At 40.2% G+C, this 21,428-nt stretch overlaps 1 protein-coding gene and 1 non-coding gene across 2 annotated transcripts in view; one reads left to right on the top strand and one right to left on the bottom strand.

Moving 5' to 3' along the window:
- LOC123089775 (UDP-glycosyltransferase 85A1-like) overlaps positions 1–1,931 on the top strand; it is a 4,050-nt gene extending 2,119 nt beyond the window's left edge. Inside the window, exon 2 of the mRNA XM_044511360.1 lies at positions 892–1,931. Within this exon, the coding sequence (XP_044367295.1) occupies positions 892–1,796 (905 nt within the window). The 3' untranslated portion in view covers positions 1,797–1,931. The remainder of the gene's footprint in view (positions 1–891) is intronic.
- An 18,838-nt stretch (positions 1,932–20,769) lies between these two features.
- On the bottom strand, positions 20,770–20,843 carry TRNAN-GUU (transfer RNA asparagine (anticodon GUU)). The gene has a single exon. It is a non-coding gene; the product is annotated as a tRNA-Asn (tRNA).
- Positions 20,844–21,428: the final 585 nt, after the last annotated feature.

Raw genomic sequence — 21,428 nt, 5'->3', positions numbered from 1 at the left:
GGGGGGGGGTAAGACAGAGCTTTATTAGTTATGAAATATGATCATTACAATCTCTGAAAAGTAGATACGAATTATACGTAGGAGTAACAAGATGCAAAATTGGACAGTGCACTGTATGCTTTGTCAACATTACTAGTTCGTGATCTATCCTAGTACAGAGCAAAATCCTATATGATGGCCTTTTTTAGAACACGCAAATGGTCTGCGGGGCCTATCTTCTTTCTCGTAAAAAAGTTAGAAACACCTTAGAATATGCCATGTTAAGATGGATCTCAAAGCACCCATGTTAGGGTGTGAGAAGGACATTAGCAGAAACAAATCAATCCAGGGGTGCAAATGTAGTGTACCCTTTAGGGTATGTTTGTCCCTCTTTAGTTCGAGTAAATGATCACAACACTTTGGAAAATGTAGCCAATTTGGTTGAATTGACGAGAGATAAAGGGTACTTTGAGGATTACAATTTTGCATCCTTATCTCTATGACGATCCTCACACTAGCTAGTTGCGTCTGTCAACAAACATTAGGCACCATCAACATTAATTTTGGCCCAGTTCTCAGGAGCCTGCCAATCAAAGCCATGCCTCGAGACAAGAAAGAATTTTGAGGCGTAAGATATGGTTGTCACACTTGTATCATTGCCATCTGCATCACGCGACCCCTACTTTAGACACGCTACACCATCTTCCACCTCTTGACAAACAAATGGTGCATATGTCGATCGGGTCTACATTAAGAGTCTTGACTTGAGTAGCCGAATTCTGTATATATATATATATATATATATATATATATATATATATATATATATATAGCTTTTAATTCATCTGATGTGTGTGTGTGTGGACTGCAATGTATATATCATCTCTAATGACCTGTACACATGCACAACAGATGAGAGCTGCCTCACGGGCGGTTACCTAGACACCCATGTGGGCTGGATAACCGGAATGATCAGCAACGTCCGCCTCCGTGACCTACCAACGTTCATCCGCACGACCGACACCAATGATGTCATGGTGACCATCAACATAAAACAGTGCGAGTTGGACGCTCCCGCCGCTGACGGCATCCTCCTCAACACCTTCGATGACCTAGAGTACACGTCGCTGGCCGCCATCCGCGAGCGTCTACCCAACACCATCACCATCGGACCACTCATCTCGTTGTCGTCCTACCTTCCATCCGTCACATCGAGTCTGTGGAAAGAGGACATTGTATGCACTTCGTGGCTGGACAAGCAGCCGGATGGCTCTGTGGTGTACGTCAACTTCGGGAGCATCACGGTCATGTCGACGGAGCAGATGGTGGAGTTTGCACGGGGGTTGGATGGCGCCGGCAGCCCGTTCCTATGGGTTGTCCGGCCAGATATGGTGCGGGATGGCAGCCTGCCTGAGGAGTTCGTGGAGGAGTTGGCGGGGAGGGGGCTCATTGTGGGGTGGTGCGACCAGGAGGCGGTTCTGGAGCACCGCGCAACTGGGGCTTTCTTGACCCATTGCGGGTGGAACTCGACGCTGGAGAGCCTACGCGCTGGTGTGCCAATGGTATGTTGGCCATTCTTCGCTGAGCAGGTGACCAACTGCAGGTACGCATGTGACGGGTGGGGTGTCGGCATTGAGATGGCGCGCCAGGCCGGGCGGGAAGAGGTGCAGGTGGCGGTGAGGGAGCTGATGGGTGACAGGGCGATGAGACGGAAGGCGGCAGAGTGGAAGGAGAAGGCAGAGAAGGCAGTCATGGCGGGTGGTTCGTCGCATGGGAACCTCGAGAGGTTCATCCAAGAGATTGCGCACGTCAAGTGATAGTAGTATATATACTATGGGAAATGATAAAGGTACAACCATATATTGACTGTGCAAATAAATTTGTGCTACATGTACATTGTATGTTCTATGTATGAGCTTTTGAATAATTAATTGTGATATTGTTGTATCTGGAAGGGATGGGAAATTAATTAGTGCTGATCCCATATGATATATATATATATATATATATATATATATATATATATATATATATATATATATATATATATATATATATATATATATATATATGAGGGACAGACGTACAGTGTAGTTGCATCGATTGGGTTTTCGTTTTGATTGTATCCTCTGAATTACACCACTTGAATTTTATTTTTGCTTCGTCGTGCAGTGTAGTGCCATTCTTTTGTTTTTGCCGTAGAGCATCTAACAGTAGTAGTTCGTATGTTTTTTCTGCAAATTTGTAGGGAACATGCAAAGTCAGCATAGGATAGATAGAATAGGATGGGTCTTTCATTTCCGGGCTGTTATCGCAACCTAATTAACATGTAGATTAATGTAATTAATTGTAGCAGCCAAATGACTTTGTTGATGATGTGGAGGAACGGGTCGTCCCGAGTAAATGTATGCAGATAGACGCCCTCGAGCAATGTTAACCTCTCATTCCTCAATCCCCTCAACTTATGAATTCCCATTGAACATGTGCGAGATGGCTGACATACACACAACACCATCTTAATAGTTATATGTTTTTTAACTACAACAATGCAATGACATGTGTACATGACAAAGATGCAAATAGAAAGATGAAAGCATAAGTGATGCTTCCCTCTCTGAGCAAATCCCAAAAAACTACCAAAATTCTGGCCTCATTTTCGAAAAAAAAATCAATGTTACAATTTTTTTCAAAAAGATTGCTGGCATTAGTAATCTTTTTGACGAACACTAATCACTCCAACATGCACGCGTTGACATTGAATCTAATGGGTGGATCCCACCGTAAGTGATGATGTGGCACCCAAACCGCACATCGTTTGACTTAATCGTTAGGCAGGCTTAGGGACCACCCTCTCAACATCCATAACCCCCTTCTCTTTCTTGTGTATCTCATCGAACTCCTTGCGAACGCACGGCTGGCTGCCAATCCTACGGGAGACACACAGCTGCAACTCGTGACATCTGGTGCACGCAACCAGCAGCAGAGACAAGGTTGTGGCTCACTAAGGTTGCATCTGTCCTCCGGGTGTGTGTTCCTCCCCATCATCGTACAAAAACCGCCTCGTGCATGCGCCGTCATGTCGTCCACCCCTGGATGCATGCACAACTTCGATCTTGGTGTTGGTGATGACTGTGAGCTGTTGGGGAACGTAGCATAAATTCAAAATTTTCCTACGTGTCACCAAGATCTATCTATGGAGAGACCAGCAACGAGTAGAAAGAGAGTGCATCTACATACCCTTGTATATCGCTAAGCGGAAGCGTTCAAGTGAACGGGGTTGATGGAGTCGTACTCGTCGTGATTCAAATCACCGATGATCCTAGTGCCGAACGGACGGCACCTCCGCGTTCAACACACGTACAGCCCGGTGACGTCTCCCACGCCTTGATCCAGCAAGGAGAGAGGGAGAGGTTGAGGAAGACTCCATCCAACAGCAGCACAACGGCGTGGTGGTGGTGGAGGAGCGTGGCAATCCAGCAGGGCTTCGCCAAGCACCATGGGAGAGGAGGAGTAGGGAGAGAGGTAGGGCTGTGCCAGAACTTTGTGTATAGCTCCCATGCGCCTCCCCACTATATATAGGGGTGGAGGGGCTGGTTTCTTGCCCTCCAAGTCCATTGGGGCGTTGGCCAAGGTGGGAGGAAAGAAATCTCATTATTTCCTTCCCCACCGATTGTTATCCCTCCTTTTTAGGGATCTTGATCTTATCCCTTCGGGATATGATCTTATTCCTTCTAAGGGGGGATCTTGGTGCGCCTTGACCAGGGGTGTGGGGCCTTGCCCCCACTACCCACGTCCATGTGGGTCCCCCATTGCAGGTGGGCCCCACTCCGGAACCTTCTAGAACCTTCCCGGTACAATACCGAAAAATCCCGAACATTTTCCGGTGGCCAAAATAGGACTTCCCATATATAAATCTTTACCTCCGGACCATTCCGGAACTCCTCGTGACGTCCGGGATCTCATCCGGGACTCCGAACAACATTCGGTAACCACATACAAACTTCCTTTATAACCCTAGCGTCATCGAACCTTAAGTGTGTAGACCCTACGGGTTCGGGAGACATGTAGACATGACCGAGACGTTCTCCGGTCAATAACCAACAGCGGGATCTGGATACCCATGATGGCTCCCACATGTTCCACGATGATCTCATCGGATGAACCACGATGTCAAGGACTTAATCAATCCCGTATTCAATTCCCTTTGTCTATCGGTATGTTACTTGCCCGAGATTCGATTGTCGGTATCCAATATCTTGTTCAATCTCGTTACCGGCAAGTCACTTTACTCGTTCCGTAACACATCATCCCGTGATCAACTCCTTGGTCACATTGCGCATATGATGATGTCCTACCGAGTGGGCCCAGAGATACCTCTCCGTTTACACGGAGTGACAAATCCCAGTCTCGATCCGCATAAAACAATAGATACTTTCAGAGATACCTGTAGTGCACCTTTATGGTCACCCAGTTACGTTGTGACGTTTGATACACCCAAAGCACTCCTACGGTATCCAGGAGTTACACGCTCTCATGGTCGAAGGAAGAGATACTTGACATTGGCAAAGCTCTAGCAAATGAACTACACGATCTTTTGTGCTAGTCTTAGGATTGGGTCTTGTCCATCACATCATTCTCCTAATGATGTGATCCCGTTATCAACGACATCCAATGTCCATAGCCAGGAAACCATGACTATTTGTTGATCACAACGAGCTAGTCAACTAGGGGCTCACTAGGGACATATTGTGGTCTATGTATTCACACGTGTATTACGATTTCCGGATAATACAGTTATAGCATGAATAAAAAACAATTATCATGAACGAGGAAATATAATAACAATACTTTTATTATTGCCTCTAGGGCATATTTCCAACATGAGCAACACCGGAGCAGAGGACGAGGAGGAACTATAGCACGCAGGCCTCAACGCAAAGTTCATGGAGGCGGCTTAGGCGTCGAGCGGGGAGTCAATGGCGAGCAAGCATGGCTACATGGCGCCCGTCCGGGAGGTGATCAAGTAGGATGGCAGGATCAACAAAATAATTAACTTGCTTTCCCTACTTCATTGTAGCATGCTACAAAAGATGTGTCGTGGTGTTGCCTGCTATGTGTGGTCCTCTTACAAGAGATTTTGCTACAATACTTCTTCACTCGCAATTTCTCATGGAATTCTAGTCAATCTTTGTGCAGCTTCAAACAACTAGATTGGATATGCATGTGCTTCTGCTATAACTTTTGAGCAAAAAAGGTCATGTAAACTGACATTATTGTGGTGTCATATTGTTATGATATATCATCGAATCTAACTTCTATATTTTACAAGTTTTGGCATTACCACATTTTCAAATATCCATGATTGACATATATGTAAGACATAAGAGGATGGTTTTGTGTTCAATAGGGAATTGGGACTCGGGAAACCAATTGAGAATCCAGATAGGCAGATCTAGGTTGGACAGGGATTGGGGGTATTTGATGACGGAAGGGGATCAACCCAATCCCCAAAGCAGTTTGGTTCCAAACAAATCATATTTTTTCCTTTGCGCATTTTCTCAGCTTTTTTTGTTTCTTTCATTATTTTTTCTGTTATTTGGAATTTTAAAAAATGTTCAACATTTTTCAAAGTTTTCAATTTTTCCAAAAAACAATAGAAATGTCAACATTGTTGTTCTTTCAGAAAAATAGAAAATTTTCAATTAATATTCATGTGCTTCTAAAATTCTTCACAATTTATTAAATTTCAAACTTTATTCATGTTATTCAGAAAAATGGAAATTTCAAAAAATGGACTTTTGAAACAATTCCTTTTATAAAAATATGTTCACATTTTCAAAAAATATATGAGGTTTTTTCAGAAAATATTCTCAAATTTAAATAAGTACGCGACCTGAGCATTCTCTTAGCGTTTTCAGAAAATAAGAGGTTTCACCCGACTTGAGCCTTCTCTTCGATCCATCGGTCCATAGTTGACTGGCCAACCATTCAAGCAGTCAGTTGTTCACCAGACATCATTGACTGGTTGACTTCTAAAAAACAGATCTGAATTTTTTGTAAAAAGATTATAAAAACCACTTAGATTCGAAAGAATAAATAGACTTGCACAAGGAATTAGGAAATATTGAATATCAAGTAAAAAATAGGTTCATAAATTCTGGAAAAAGTTCCAAGGATTTTATAAAAAATTCAGTGCTTTTTGAGAAAGATTTCATGAATTTAAGAAAAGTTCATCAATTTAGCAAAAAAATATCAAAAAGGAAAAAAGATATTTCAATTCGAAAGGAAAAAGATTTAAGAAATTTGAAAAAAGTTCGGCCATGCTGAAATAAAGTTTTAGGAAATGAAAAGAGTTTGTAGATTTGAAAACAGTTCACAAAAATTAAAAACAATTCATGAAATCATTAAAAAGAACATGAATTTTAAAAAAGTTCAACGATTTTGAAAATAAGTTCACATGTATGGAAAAATGTTCACCAAAACATTCAAAGAGGATTCGGGCTGATATATGTCTCACATTCAGCAAGACAGAGGCAACCCTCACTGAAGCGGTCCCATGAGTTGGGCCGATGCAATGGCGCAGGAAACAACAACATCTTTTTTTTTCGTGTTTTTCTCTTTCCTGTTTTTACTTTTGTTTATACTTCCAAATATTCTATATAAAATTTACTAAAAATAGTATTCTATAAAAAACAATTGAAATTTTTTGACCAAGCATTTAAAAATTGTTAAATGTGTATTGACAAAAGGTTAATCATGTATATGAAAAATGTATACATATAATAAAATTTTATGAAACAAATTAGTCATGTATTTAAAAAGAGTTAATTAAGCATTTGAAAAAATGTTGAATAAGTGTTTTTTTTCCGAGAAGATTTTGTAAAATGTTAAGTGTGTATAGAATAAGTGTTAAATATGTACTAAAAATGATTAAACAAAATTTGTTCATGTATATGAAAATGTTAATCAAGCATTTGTAAAAAATGTTGAAAATGTATTTGCAAAATGTCAAATATGTATGAACAAAATTTTGACCATGAATTTGACATTTTTAATTCATGGTCAAAATTCTGTGCATACATATTTGACATTTTGTGCATATGTATTCATGAACAAAATATATTAAGCAAGCATTTCCAAAAATGTGGAAAAAGTATTTGAAAAATGTTAAATATGTATACAAAAATTGTTGATCATTTATGAAAAATGATGAAAAAAATTGTCATGCATACAAAAATATTAATCAAGCATTTTAAAAAATGCTGAAAAAGTATTTGAAATTCAAATACTAGTCAAGAATTTGAAAAATGTTAGATGCGTTTATAAACAAAGTTGACCATGTGTAAAAAATGTGAACTATATATCAATAAATGTTAATTTGAATACTAAAAATGTAAAACATGTATTAGAAAATTGTTGGTGACATATATAAAAAATGTAGAATGAAATCCAAAAGAAGGTAAGAAAAAAAGTCACAAAATAAACCAAATAAAAAGTGAAAAATAAAGCCAAAGAAAAAATGCAAAATGAATGAAAAAAAGTGGAGAAGAAAAATGAAAAGAGATAAAATAAAAGAAAACAAAGAAAACAAAATAAACCAGAAGAAATGGAGAAGGAAAAGAAAAAAAGAACTGTAAAAATGAGAAAGAAACGATGAAAATCAAAAGGAAAAAAACCAAAAAGACATTGAAAAACAGGCTCATTTTCTTATAAGTACGCTGCGGCTACCCACAAAAAAAATTACGCTGCGGCTTGTTAATCAACACGAACGCGACGCGTACCCCAATGGCTAGCTTCGTTACACACCATCGAGGAGACACTAACATCATGCTAACATCCTTTTTTAATTGATATATTTTAAAACTTAAATTTACATAAAAAACCTAAAAGTGATTTCAAATATTAACATAGTATAATAAAATGTTACTACGATTTTTAGAAGTTATGGCTTTAAAAAATGTTTGTGACAATGTTCCTGTTTTTGAAAAAGAACTAAACTTTTTATAAATATGTATACAATGTACAGAAAAATGTTTGTGTCTTATAAAAAATGTTTTCTAGGATTAAAAATATGTACATGGCATTTCACAGAAATATTCAGAAAATCCATATCTGCACCCGAGCTCCTCTGCACCCGCGCTGACGAAAAAAATTAAAATTAATACTAGAAAAATTCAAAATATTCCAAATATTTTTTGCGGTAGAAAATTTGATGTATGGTGTCCGCTCTATTTGGGGTCTGTAAAAATGTTTACTGTTCATGTATTGTTTTGGCCCGATTTGTCTTTCTTGCTGAGAGCTGGTCAGATGTCCAAATGACATGAAATTTCGAGTGGGCCTCACGCATCAAATTGTCTACCGCGCAATTATTTTTTGGAATTTTGTGATTTTTTTTGATTTTATTATGAATTTTGTTCTAACCGGTGCAGATGAGCCTGGGGACCGAAACGCCCTACTCGAAATATTCTTGCATTTCAAGAAAACATTTCTGGCACTTAAAAATGTTTATACAATCTTAGGAAATGTTCGGGTTGTTTCAAAAAAAATATTGCCAATAGAAACATATATGTGACATTTTAAAAGAAACATGACCGTCAACGTTCTAAATATGTTTCTGGATTCTAAAAAAAATGTTCTCTTAGTTTGAAAAAAATATTGCCATTATAAAAATTCTCAACATCTATTTGAAAAACCTTGGGCATGCATTCAAAAAAGAGTGCATAACATGTTTTTTTAAGAGAAAAATATACATCATGTATTTGAGAAATGGACTACATGTATTAGGAAAATGACTCAGCTGACATTAAAAATGGTCATTGTGCAGTGAAAAATGTAGACAAGTGTTCAATGATAAATGATGAAAACTGACAAAGAAAGATAAAGAAAAACAAAGAAAATCAAGAAAAAAAAGAAAACAAAAGTATAAATGATGAAAACTACACAGAAACATGAAGAAGAAAAATGAAATGAAGAAAAAAATAAAGTAAATCGAAATATGACGAAGAAGAAAAATAAAAAATGAGGAAGAAGCAAATAAACCAAAGAAAAAAGAGAAAGAACAACATGAAAACCAGAAAAAAAATAGTATGGCTCCAAGAAACGGAGAGCAACGCTGGGAGCAATGAGGCAGCTCCATGTACTTCCTTACAGCCTCCTCTTTTTGGCGGCGTTGAGTCGTCATCATATAGCACCACTAAACATCCTAGCGTCGGCATCACCATGGCCACCACCGCAAGGTCCTCCTCTAGACCCAACAGGTGAAGAACACACGACCTGTACACTTTTCAACGCCCTCTCACACCGAACACGAGACCTTGCATGGGCCGGCCCATTCCCGCAAATTGCCACAAATAAGATTCAGGCTGATATATGGGCGCCCCAATGTCTCGTATTCTGCGAGACAGACGGACCCCTCGCTGAAGGGGGTGCCACGAGTTGGGTCAATGCAGCCGCGTAGGAAACAACAGCCTCATTTTTTGTTTTGTTTTTTATGTGTTTTTCTTTAAAAAAATTTGCTCTTGTTTATACTTCCAAATATTCTATATAAATTTGGCTGAAAAAATAATATTCAATATAAACATTTGAAAAATGTTGACCAAATATTAAAGAAATGTGTATAGAGGTAAATGTTTATCATGTGCACGAAAAATGTATACAAAAAAAATAAAATGTGTTCATGTATTAAAAAAAACTTAGTCAAGCATTTGACAAAATGTTGAAGAAATATTTGGAAAATGTTAAGCAAGCATTTGGGAAATGTTAAGAGTGTATAGAAAAAGTCTTAAACATGTATTAAAAAATGATGAAACAAATTTGATCATGTATATAAAAATGTAATCAAGCATTTGAAAAAAATGTTGAACAAGTATTTGATTTTTTAAATATTTATATAAAAATGTTGATCATGTATTAAAAATGATAAAAAAAGATCATGTATATAAAAATATTAATCAAGCATTTCGAAAAGTGTTGAACAAGTATTTGAAAAATATTAGTCAAACCGTTAAATACTGTTAAAAGTGTTTGCAAAAATATTGACCATTTGTTCAAAAAATGTCAATATTGCATTTAAAACATGTTAATCAAGCATTTGTAAAATGGTAAACGTAAAAATGGAAAAAGTTGACCATGTATTAGGAAACTGCTACTCTTGTATTTGATAAATGGTAATCAAGCATTTGACAAACTTTAAAGTTTGTATAGGATAATATGTTGATCATGTATTAAAAAATGTTAATCTTGTATTTAAAAAATCTTAATCAAGCATTTGAAAAATGTTGAAGAAATCGTATAGAAAAAATGTTGGCTCTGTATGAAATAATGCTACATTTGTATAGGAAAAATGTAAAACGTGTATTAGGAAAAAGTTGTTGACATATACAGAAAATTTAGAATGAAAACCAAAAGAAACAAATAAAATGGAAGAATAAAAAATTTAAATAAACCAAAGAAAAATAATACCAAAGAAACAAATACGAAATGAGTGAAAAAGGGAGGAGAAGAAAATTGAAAAGTGACAAAAGAAAAAGAAACCGAAGAAATTTGAATAGAAGAAAGAAATGGACAAAGAAAGTTAAAAACTAATAAAATGGAGAAAGAAACAAAGAAAACCCAATGAGAAGGAAAGAAAAAAAACCCAAAAAACAATGAAAAACCGTCTCGTTCTCCTATAACTAGGCTGCGGCATGGTATTCAATGCGAACACGACACTTACCCCATTGGCCAGCTTTGCTGCACACCATCGAGGAGGCGCTGACATCAAGCTAATCTTGTTTTTCTAATGGATATATTTTCAAACTTAAAGTTACATAAAAAATAATCTAAAAATGACTTTTCAAATATTAACAGAGTACAAAGAAAATCGAGAAAAAAACCAAAGAAAACCGAAGTATAAATGATGAAAGTTGTTAAAGAAACATAAAGAAAAACAAAGAAAATTGAGAAAATTAATAAAGTAAATCGAAGTATAACGAAGAAGAAAAATGGGAAACTAGGAAGAAGCAAATAAACCGAAGAAAAAAGAGAAAGAAAAACATGAAACCAAAGAAAAATCAGCATGGCTCCACGCCTTGGAGAGCAGCGGTAGGAGCGACGAGGCAGCTGCATGTACTTCCTTGCAGCCTCCTCTTTGTCGGCAGGGTTGACTCGTCCTCTAGCACCGCCTGATTTCCTAGCGCCAGCATCGCCATGACCATCGCCACGACGTCTTGCTGTAGACCCAGTGGGTGAAGAAAACGAGACCTGTACACTTTTCAACGCCCTCTTACACCGAATTCTCAATCGGAAGAGCTCTGTCTTTGATCATCCACGCCTCCTCCTCCTTCATGGCAGCCAACGCAGTCTCCAATGATTTCTTATAAAGCATCATCCGGTTCGGAAACCAGCTACAGATCTCGTGGAGTTTGGCGAGCTTATCAAAATCTCCGGATGCCACCTGAATAAAAATCTCCGCCTACGCTGGAGTGATTTCCATCATGGCAGCCAACGCAATCCCCAGCTATTTCTCATAAAGCATCGCCCGGTTCGGAAACTAGCTACAGATCTCGCAGAGCTTGAAGAGCTTATCCGCATCTCTGCCAATGTCGGAGTGGTTTCCATCGTCGCTACTTGCTAGGGTTAAGGATTTGGGAGAGCAGGCAGGGAGATCAACAGGGGCGATGAACGGACAGGATATACCCTTTCATAATGTATGATGACTCGGTGTGGTGCGTGGGTCAATTTCCATACTAACGATGGGACTTTTCGCAAAAAGGCAATGCCACACGATGGCACGACAATGCTCTACCCGTCTACCATATACATGACCTTGATTGTCATGTATTCGTATATATAAGTGTCGTATTCTTATGTTTCTCAAGTTGGAGGACTTATCTTATGCACCAGCGAGTTAAGGGGCGATCGATGTAATTTTCTAATTATTAGCTAGTAAGGGCATCTCTAAGGAGGACCCTCAAACCACCTGCATACGTTCAGAACGTGCGGTCCGGACCACAGAAACCATCCAATGCAGACCTATATCGGTCTGCCAAGTGGCCCGGACATACTTTTTCCGGTAAACCCAAAACCCGAAACAAATGTATGGGAGCAGACATGTAGGACTCCGACACCCCCGACCCACGCAAAACCCATCCCGGACCCCGCACCTTCATCCTCCCCATTTTCTCTCCTTCCTTTTTTCTCTCTTGCCTTCGCCACCGCTCCACCGCCTCGGCCACCATGCAACACCCCTGCCGGAACTATACATCTCCTTCACCTCCAGTGTTCCAGCCGGGATCCACCCCACTTCTCCTCGGTCGCCGTTCAACCCATCACCTCCAACCGACCCACCAACTCAACATGCCCGGCAACTAATCGATGAATTGTCAGAGCTGAAAAAGTTGTTCCTTCTTCTTTCAAGCAACGAATTCCGATTTAGAGTACATGCACGAGCACTATGTTGAGTTGTCCGATGGCTCGTCCGACGAGGAGGACTAGCTACATGGATGAGACGGCGATGATGCAGGTGGTCCTTGAAGACGCGGGGCGTGCAGAGGAGCATGTTCTCAATTTCAGGGGATAGGGGTCATCGAGTGCTCGACCGCAACAGGGTGCGCGACCATTTGACACTGATGGTCGACTAATTTGCGCCCGATGCACTCTCCGCTGACCATTTTTGCTGGCATTTTCGGATGCACGAGACTGCCTTTGATCGTTTGTACCATGGCATCTAGTCCTGTGATGACTGCTTCGTCTTGAGGAAGGACATTGTATGAACGATTGGGTTCTCTGGTTACCAGAAGTGCATGCGAATGCTTGCATATGGAACGACGGCTGATTCGTGGGACGAGTACTTACGGATGTCTGAGAGCACATGCGGAGATGTCATGGTTAGGTTTGGAACTGTCGTGGTCGAGGTATTTGGACCTCAGTACCTGAGAGGACCAAATGTGGCAGACACCGAGAGGCTCTTTGCAATCTCAGAAGCAAAAGGGTAGCCAGGTTTGCTTGGATCTCTTGACTTCATGAATTGGAAATTGAAGAACTGCCCGAAGGCTTTACAAAGGCAATATCAGAGTCATGTTAAGAAGTCCACCATCATTCTTGAAGTAGTTGCATCACATGATCTTTGGATTTGGTACGCTTTCTTTAGCATGCTCGGGTCTCACAATGAAATCAATGTGCTGCAACGATCATTGTTGTTTGCGAGGATGACTGAAGGAAAAGCTCTTCCTTGCTACTATACTGTCAATGGGCATGAGTACAACATGGGTTACTATCTGGTTGACGGTATCTATCCTCCATGGACTACCTTTGTCAGCATCATCTCTAACCTAGTTGTTCAGAAAAAGTCTCACTTTGCCCAAAGACAAGAAGCAACTAGAAAGGATGTTGAGAGGGCATTTCAAGTTTTGGAGGCCCGTTTTGAGTTGTTAGTTGACCTGCTAAACAATGGGATTCGAAGACCTTGTGGGAGGTCATGACATGTTGTGTGACCATGCACAACATGATTGTCGAGGATGAGGATGTTGCCGCAACTCTAGAATTTGAGAATATGGGTGATCCTATCCAACTTCCAGATCAAAGTCGGCCATATTTAAAGAGTTTATACAAAAAGAAAGAAATTGGATCTTTTGCTCCACTTTACTTCTGTCGAATAGTGGGGCAAAAGTCGTCCTCCATTGTAAAGTGGGGCAAAAGTCGAATAGTAAGCATGCGAGGGATAAAACAGGAAGACCACCAATATATCCAGGGGGCGAGCTGGGGCAATGGTGTTGGAATTAACCACGATAGTCGTATTGGGTTAGGCTAGTTAGCTTTACTCCTATATATACTCATACCCCTGTGATATTTGTACAACCGTGAGATTGAGAAGCAATAAAGTAATTACGATCAATATTGATTCGCGCGCGTGTGTGCGTTGTTGTATTCCGGCCGGTGGCAAAGAATCGATCAGCAATATCGACCTAGCTAGCTTCGACGTGGCTAGAGTAAAAACAGGCTAGCTACCTACAGCGCGTCTCGGCGTAAAGTATCTCGTCGAGCCAGGCCGACTTGGGGCAGGAACCAAGTTCATCCAGTGTTGCTTTGTCGTCGGTCGTCGCGTGTTGCCGGAAAGTACTCGACGACGTCGTTTGGGCCATCAAATGGCTCCCCCTGTGCTGGAATTTCTTTCTTTCTGAAGCATTCTAGATTGTAACACTGAATGTAAGTCCTCTCTGTTTTCTCCCTCGCATGCTTAGTATTCGATTGGTAGTACGTAGTTGCTCACGGAGCGGCTCGGGAGGGATTGATCTGGTTTTGCATCGAGCCGTGTTGATTTTTGGATCAGTTCGAGACTTCCAGTTGAGGAGGTTAGGTTCAGCATTAGGGCCTCACGCACATATGAAGAAAGCTCTAGCTGTTGTCCAACGCATCCATTATCCTAATTAAATTGGGTCATTGTGAATCCCAACTAGCACTATCGTGGCTCTGTTCACCCAGCAATTCGATCCCATTCATATAGTATAGATCCCTCTCTCCAAAATGTCGAACTCTGAAACTCATTATCAGATATATTGGTGGTCTTCCTGTTTTATCTAGTTGCTGCTAAATTGTATACACCTGCACAATCCGAGTACACTGACCAAGCCAAGCACCACCAAATGTCGGCGCATCCAAAGAGTAACTTCTTTCTGGCCATGTATGTAGCGGATCAAACCTTTGTTTTTTTTTTTCTTGATTTTCTGCTTGCTTGCTTGGTCCTTCATCTGCAGCATGTTGGTTATCTGGCAATTTGCTCCACCTTTGCTCTATTTGGAATTGGATCTTATATGTTGCCCACTAAACTGCCATCAGGTACAGACAGATGCTACGGTGGGGATAATATGAAAACACTGATTTTTTTTCATACTGCATTGGGAGTTATTTGCATAGAATTGAGTCTATTTTATACTGGTTTTGGCTCTTTTGTTTTTGCCCAATGAACTGTACATAGTGTGCAATAATATTGTTTAAGAATGTCATAAATTATAAAATCATAGGCAACAAAGACTTATTTGTTGAGCTAAAAAAATGCTTTTTTTCAATTGGTTATGTGGATTTACCTGAAAATATATACGAGGCCAAAAAACCTTGAGCTTTGACATGAACTTGCTTAGAGCACCGAGAACATGATTGCTTTTGCGACCTTAGTTAGTTAGTTAGTTAGTTAGTTTACTGATTATTTGCATTCTTTCTGCTTCAGGACAGGAAAGATGCAGAAAAGTAATGGGGTGGGTGAACACACAAGAAGCTTGAGAAAGGTGGAAAGCACCACCAGAAAAAAGAACAAATGTGGGAGCAGTCGGAAAAGAGGCAGGACTAATTGGAAAGGTAACATGTTTACAATGGAAGAGAGTGAGCCAATGGTTTTGACTCTGCCATCTGTTTCTGTTCTGGTGCCTACTTCTCTAACAGAGCACTACTCACTGTTCTGGTGTATCTTGTTCTTTAATTAGATATCAGTCATCGAGAGGAGGCTGCTGCTGCTTCTGATAAACATTTTGTCAACTCATTGCCTGATCGATATGTTTCCAGCCCTAAGTTTGAAGAGCAACAATTTGGCAGCGTATACGAAAGCGATCAAGATCACTGGTGTCAACTTAGTCAAAGAGTAGCTTCACATTTGTCTATCGAAGTTGTCTCGCTTGCTTTGCTCGATGGTGATTATGCTGCTTTATATATGATTATGAAATGTCCAAATTTTTATTGACACTTACCAACTCGTTAAATATAAGAAAAAATTTTATCTTTTGCAGGAGATGAGATGCTATTTGCATGCACGGGTATAGTTCTACCACGCGGGACATCAAGTCTGGGCCTAACAAGATTCCTGACTTCATCATGTTTGATTACAGTCTTTAATCAGAAAAGAAACAAGGATGATAAATTGAGGGTTGGCGCTGCTAATGATTGTCTTGCCATCTTGCTTTGTTTATTCAATCAAGCTAACCATGAACACTCCTTACTGATGTATTGCTTTTATCACTACAGGTTGCCGTGCGCCTTCCCGACAAAAAGACTATACCTGGGATCTTAGGACTATATGATAAATATATTGCTATCGTTACCTCCCAGGACTTCTAAGATGTCATGCCTTTAGATATGTATCAGGAGACGTACCTGCCTGATGCTCTGATGATGGTAGCTGCTGGGCGTGCCCACAAATCATGCAGTTTGATGGGCACGATTGGGGTGCTGACTGATGCTCCTATAGGAGATGATTATGACCATCTTTCGGCCTCTACTTGTCAGATCACAGAGGTAAATGTTGTTTTTTCCTTCCCTTTTTGGCATGCCAGAGAATTTGAAAGTTGAAACAGATAACTGCATTATGTTATTGGTGGTCTAATGTGTGTCTATGTGCACCCTTCCACTTGTTCTAGGCTGGACTTGGAGGCCCACTTATTGATCTTGCTGGGAATTTTGTTGGGATGAACATTTGTTTCGATAGTGATACGGGAAAGCCTTTGTTTCTACCATGGATATTACTTCGTCAACGCTTGGAGCAATATGAGATACTCGGGTATGCCTTCTTCGCTTCTAGACTTCTAGTATTTATTATGAGCAATATTGTGGGCAAGCTTCCCCAACTAGCTTCCCTCCTCCTGTTCAAATTCATCCTTGTAAGTTTATCCATTTTTACATAGTACTAATAGCACTGGTGCCATAGGTGTGTTTTTTACACATCTCCTTAGCAATGGAAGAAGAAAACAACAAAACAGTGTTTTTTGACATGCCCTCCCATGTACAACCAGCTATAAATAATCCTTGCAAAGTTTAGCAATGGCTGGCTGTTTTACTACATTGAAAAGGCCCAAATAATCCTTGGGTGAGTAACGCCACCTCTGATTCTAGGCCACATCCTCCTGCAAGCTAAGCAATCCAGCTGTCATTTCCCCTATGTACTTCGTTCTCCAATCTTCAGATGTCGATACTTGCTTACTAACTTGAATATTGTGCACCGACTGCTTGCTTGCTGGTTGCTGCTTGTTGATATGGTAAGGGAGGAATGTCATCTAGGGGCAGCGGCATTACCGGCAGCCCAGCACCAGCAACCAGTTGTCTAATGGTGTGACTAGATGCGGCAGCGCGATGCTACTTATGGAAATCGAGAGACGAGTATCTCAACCATATAATAATATTGTTAACTTGCTGCATTTTCTTCAAAATACATAGATACCCGCCATGCCCCGAATTGCTTTTTATGTGATTTGCCGTGTCTCCGCAAAATAGACTGAAAGTACCATCCCTGAGTCGATGCTTCTTCATGCTGCCACGAAGCCTAGCTATTATTTGAAACCGTATTTTAAGTCTGCCTACCACTTTCCCTGCTGCTGATTTATTGTGCTTGCTTCGGTGCTGAAGCTACTCTATCTGTCTAAGAGAAGTTTTAAAACATTTCGTTCAAAATAAAATGTGGACAGTGTAACTCATACATAGCATCTGGATCTGCTCAATCCTTTCTTCTTTTGTTGTATAGTTTTTATGGCATGTTTTGCATTTCTTTTTTCCTACCTTGTTTCCTTTTCCACATTGGTTACATCGTCTATCGACACTAATTACCCCTTCGAGTGAAAATTCGTCTAGAATACCCCTTTTGAAATCTTTGGACCCTTGTTTTTTGATGCGTGTCCATCAGGTAAGGTGTGAGGTGACGCCCTGTATCCAAAAACATGTGGGCGGCCACAAGGAGTGGAATAGATAGACAAGAGAAGCTTGGACAAGATCGCCAATGATGCCCTCCGATCCTTACAATTTTTTTTACAAATCAATGACGCAACATGCCGATCCTATCGACCATAAACAGACAAAATGTAAAACTGGGGTAAAACCGTGTTAAAAGTCTCCAAAATCTGACATTTCGATAAAAGTTCCGCTAAATAGGGTAATATGTGTCACAAATGTACAACTACAAGGTAAAAAATGGAATTCACTCTATTTATTTATCATAATAACGCACTCTGCGGTGTTCTAGTGCAGTCCTTGGGCAAAACTTCGAGGCAAAATGACACCTTATAGTGCAGGTGAACATTTCAGAATCACTTGAGACCCTATATTGTGCATCGTCAGTGCCATTTCTTCTAATCATAGTAATCATTATTTTGTTAACATGTGGTCCATGTATATACTCCCGCTTGTCATGCACTTTCTAATTGTGTGCTGATTCTCTTATCCATTTTAGGTTTCTCAACGTGGAAAACCAACAATAGCAGACAGGGATCTTATGTACCTTCTCCAGGTGCTTCAAGAATAATACCTTCAGGTGTGAACTATACTACTACAAGTCATCATCCTCAGCATTAGCTATTGATCATTGCGTGGCACATCTGAGTACTAATATTGATCACCTCTTTGCATCAGGATTCATGGATACTTGGAACTGGATAGAATCCATGGGCTATCCCAAGCCAGAACCACTTATGCTGGAATGTATATTGTTGCTTTTCATATCTCCGGCTTATTCATTGCACATTTTCTCATAGCTATTGTAGCAATAATATAACTACTCATTTACCTGTTTTTTTTGTTGAAAAGTGAATGGGCGCTTGGTTAGGACATTCGACGATGTTTTTGGTTGTTTACATGCTTGGAGAGGTTACAAAGGGTTCTATAATGCATTTGGTAGTGGGAAGAATGCTTGGCAGAGGCTTGATAAGAAGATAGTTGAAACCATATCCCGGCGTGTTGTCTCACTTGTTTCATTCAACGGTGACTTTTAACAGCCGAATCAATTATTACCTTTTCGTAATAGTAACATTTCATGCTAATGATCAAACTTATATCATGTGTAGGAAACGACATGAGGTTTTGCGTATGCACAGGCTTCCTTGTAAAGTGTCCTTTGACAAATGGGGGCACACGCACTGTCATTGTGACTTCAACCAGTTTGGTTCGAACCTGTGAGGCTACAGACACGGTTGATGAGAATATGAGGGTCGGTTCCACTAATCGTTTTGCTTGGTTTTCGGTTAGATATATGGTTTAGCCATTAAGCTCACTTTTGACTTGCAGATCAAGGTGTTTCTCCCTCCAAATCAACGCTTGAATGGGACACTGGAATCATACCATTCAGGGTATAACATTGCTATTGTGACTGTTAAGGGTTTGCGCAAGGGTCTTCCAGAAGACCTGGAGCTTCATCCAGAGTCCTTGCCCACAAGGGTGGTAGCTATCGGGCGTGAACCCAAAGGACTGTTGTGTGCCTCGATGGGCGAACCTATACTTGGACATGAAGACCTGAACAAGCGTAGCGCATTTGGTTGCAAGGACCTTAGGCTGTCGGACTGTAAAATCGAGAAGGTGAATTTCTGTTGCCTCTTTTCTACACGGCGGTTTATATAGATAGTGACATTGCATCAGACTCCGATGAGGCGGTCATCTTGCCCTCCTTGGATGCATCTACTATCCTGCTAACGATATGTACTTGCAACAGATTGGGATTGGTGGCCCCCTGATTAACTTTTTCAATGGGAGACTCGTCGGCATGAACTTTTACGATGGAAGGCCCAGTGGAACTCCTTTCCTGCCTTGCAAGAAAATCTGTGAAGTCCTGCATCTGTTTGGGCTCGAGTTGGAACGGTATGCTTTTCCTTCTCTCTCTCTGCTACTTGCTCTAAATAGTACTCCCACAGTAAAGTAATACAAAATCGGTTAGATCACTAAAGTAGTGATCTAGATCACTAAAGTAGTGATCTAAACGATTTTATATTAGTTTACAGAGGGAGTACAAAGGTAAGTTATTCAAGGAGAGCTTAACCACACTGTAAAAACCTCATCGGACGACAGGAGGAAGACCAGTGAGGTTGTTCACAGACTGGACGAAGGGCAACACGAGACGAACAACCAAAACCGGTAGGATGGATTCTTTTTGTTTCTCGGTGAAACTTTTAGTTGTTTGTGGCTATTCTATTCGACATCCGACTTACGATACAATGTGGAAATTACACTTTTGGATGGCAGGTGGCCGGTGCCGCCGCCGTTCTGGTACCATGGTTGGCTGGAGGTGAATAGGTTTGGCCCAATGCGCATGAGAGGGCGGGTTCTCCAGTAGATGCCTCCTCACCGCAATGTTGAAATGCTATCGATGTGGGTGGTTTGTTCATCCATGGATGTACATCATCACTTGTATATATAACCGTGGGTCACATCGAGTGAATCTAGATTTCTTGCTTTCTTTTTATGTGTGTGAATCTAAACTTCATGCAGCTTTTTTTATATGTGTGAGAATGTACAAAAAAGAAAAAAGAGCAATGGTATGAATTTCTCTATATATAAGAAGGAAAGTGCAATGCTGGCAATTTGCAAAAATAATAATAATAGAAAGTTAGTGAGGAATGGTGGGAATGTACAAAAAAGAAAAGGAGCAGTGGTATGAATTTCTCTCTATATAAAAAAGAAAATGCAATGCTATCGATGTGGGTGGTTTGTTCATCCATGGATGTACGTCATCACTTGTATATATAACCGTGGGTCACATCGAGTGAATCTAGATTTCTTGCTTTCTTTTTATGTGTGTGAATCTAAACTTCATGCAGCTTTTTTTATATGTGTGAGAATGTACAAAAAAGAATATGTGTGAGAATGTACAAAAAAGAAAAAAGAGCAATGGTATGAATTTCTCTATATATAAGAAGGAAAGTGCAATGCTGGCAATTTGCAAAAATAATAATAATAGAAAGTTAGTGAGGAATGGTGGGAATGTACAAAAAAGAAAAGGAGCAGTGGTATGAATTTCTCTCTATATAAAAAAGAAAATGCAATGCTGAGAATTTGGAAAAATAATAATAAATGCGCTAGAAGGAGGGCTCGAACCTCCGACCTTGTGGTTAACAGCCACACGCTCTAGCCATCTGAGCTATTCCAGCTTGGCGATTTAAATTATATACAAGTTTGTTTATTAGGTTTATCTCTCCGAAAATATGTGAATGTAAGCTTTCTTGCTAAACAATACTAATAGACCGGATATCACACTATCGTTTACACATACACGAGCTACAATCATTCAGTTATTTTTTGTAAAGCTTGCAAATGAAATTTTGGACTTCGGTTTATTGGCTCATGCTCTCCTCGTTAGCCACGGAACCACGGACTACTGTCTAGTACGTCTTTCGTTTTGCGGAAAATTTCCAATCTATTAATCTTCAATTATGGCAGTACAACGAATACCAAAAATAAAAATTACATCCAGATTCGTAGACCATCTAGCGACGGCTACAAGCATCGAAGCGAGCCGAAGGCGCCGCCGTCATCGCCCTTCCATCACTGGAGCCGGGCACAACTTGTTGTAGTAGACAGTTGGGAAGTCGTCGTGCTAAGGCCCCATAGGACCAGCACCCCAGAACAGCAACCGTCGCCGATGAAAAATAACGTAGATCGGAAGGATACAAACCGAAGACACACGAACGTAGACGAACAACGACGAGATCCGAGCAAATCCACCAAAGATAGAT

Source organism: Triticum aestivum, chromosome 4B (assembly GCF_018294505.1).
Source record: "Triticum aestivum cultivar Chinese Spring chromosome 4B, IWGSC CS RefSeq v2.1, whole genome shotgun sequence".
Taxonomy (NCBI): Eukaryota; Viridiplantae; Streptophyta; class Magnoliopsida; order Poales; family Poaceae; genus Triticum; species Triticum aestivum.
The sequence above is the reverse complement of the archived record's forward strand: the minus strand, read 5'-3'. Positions and strand labels throughout refer to the sequence as shown.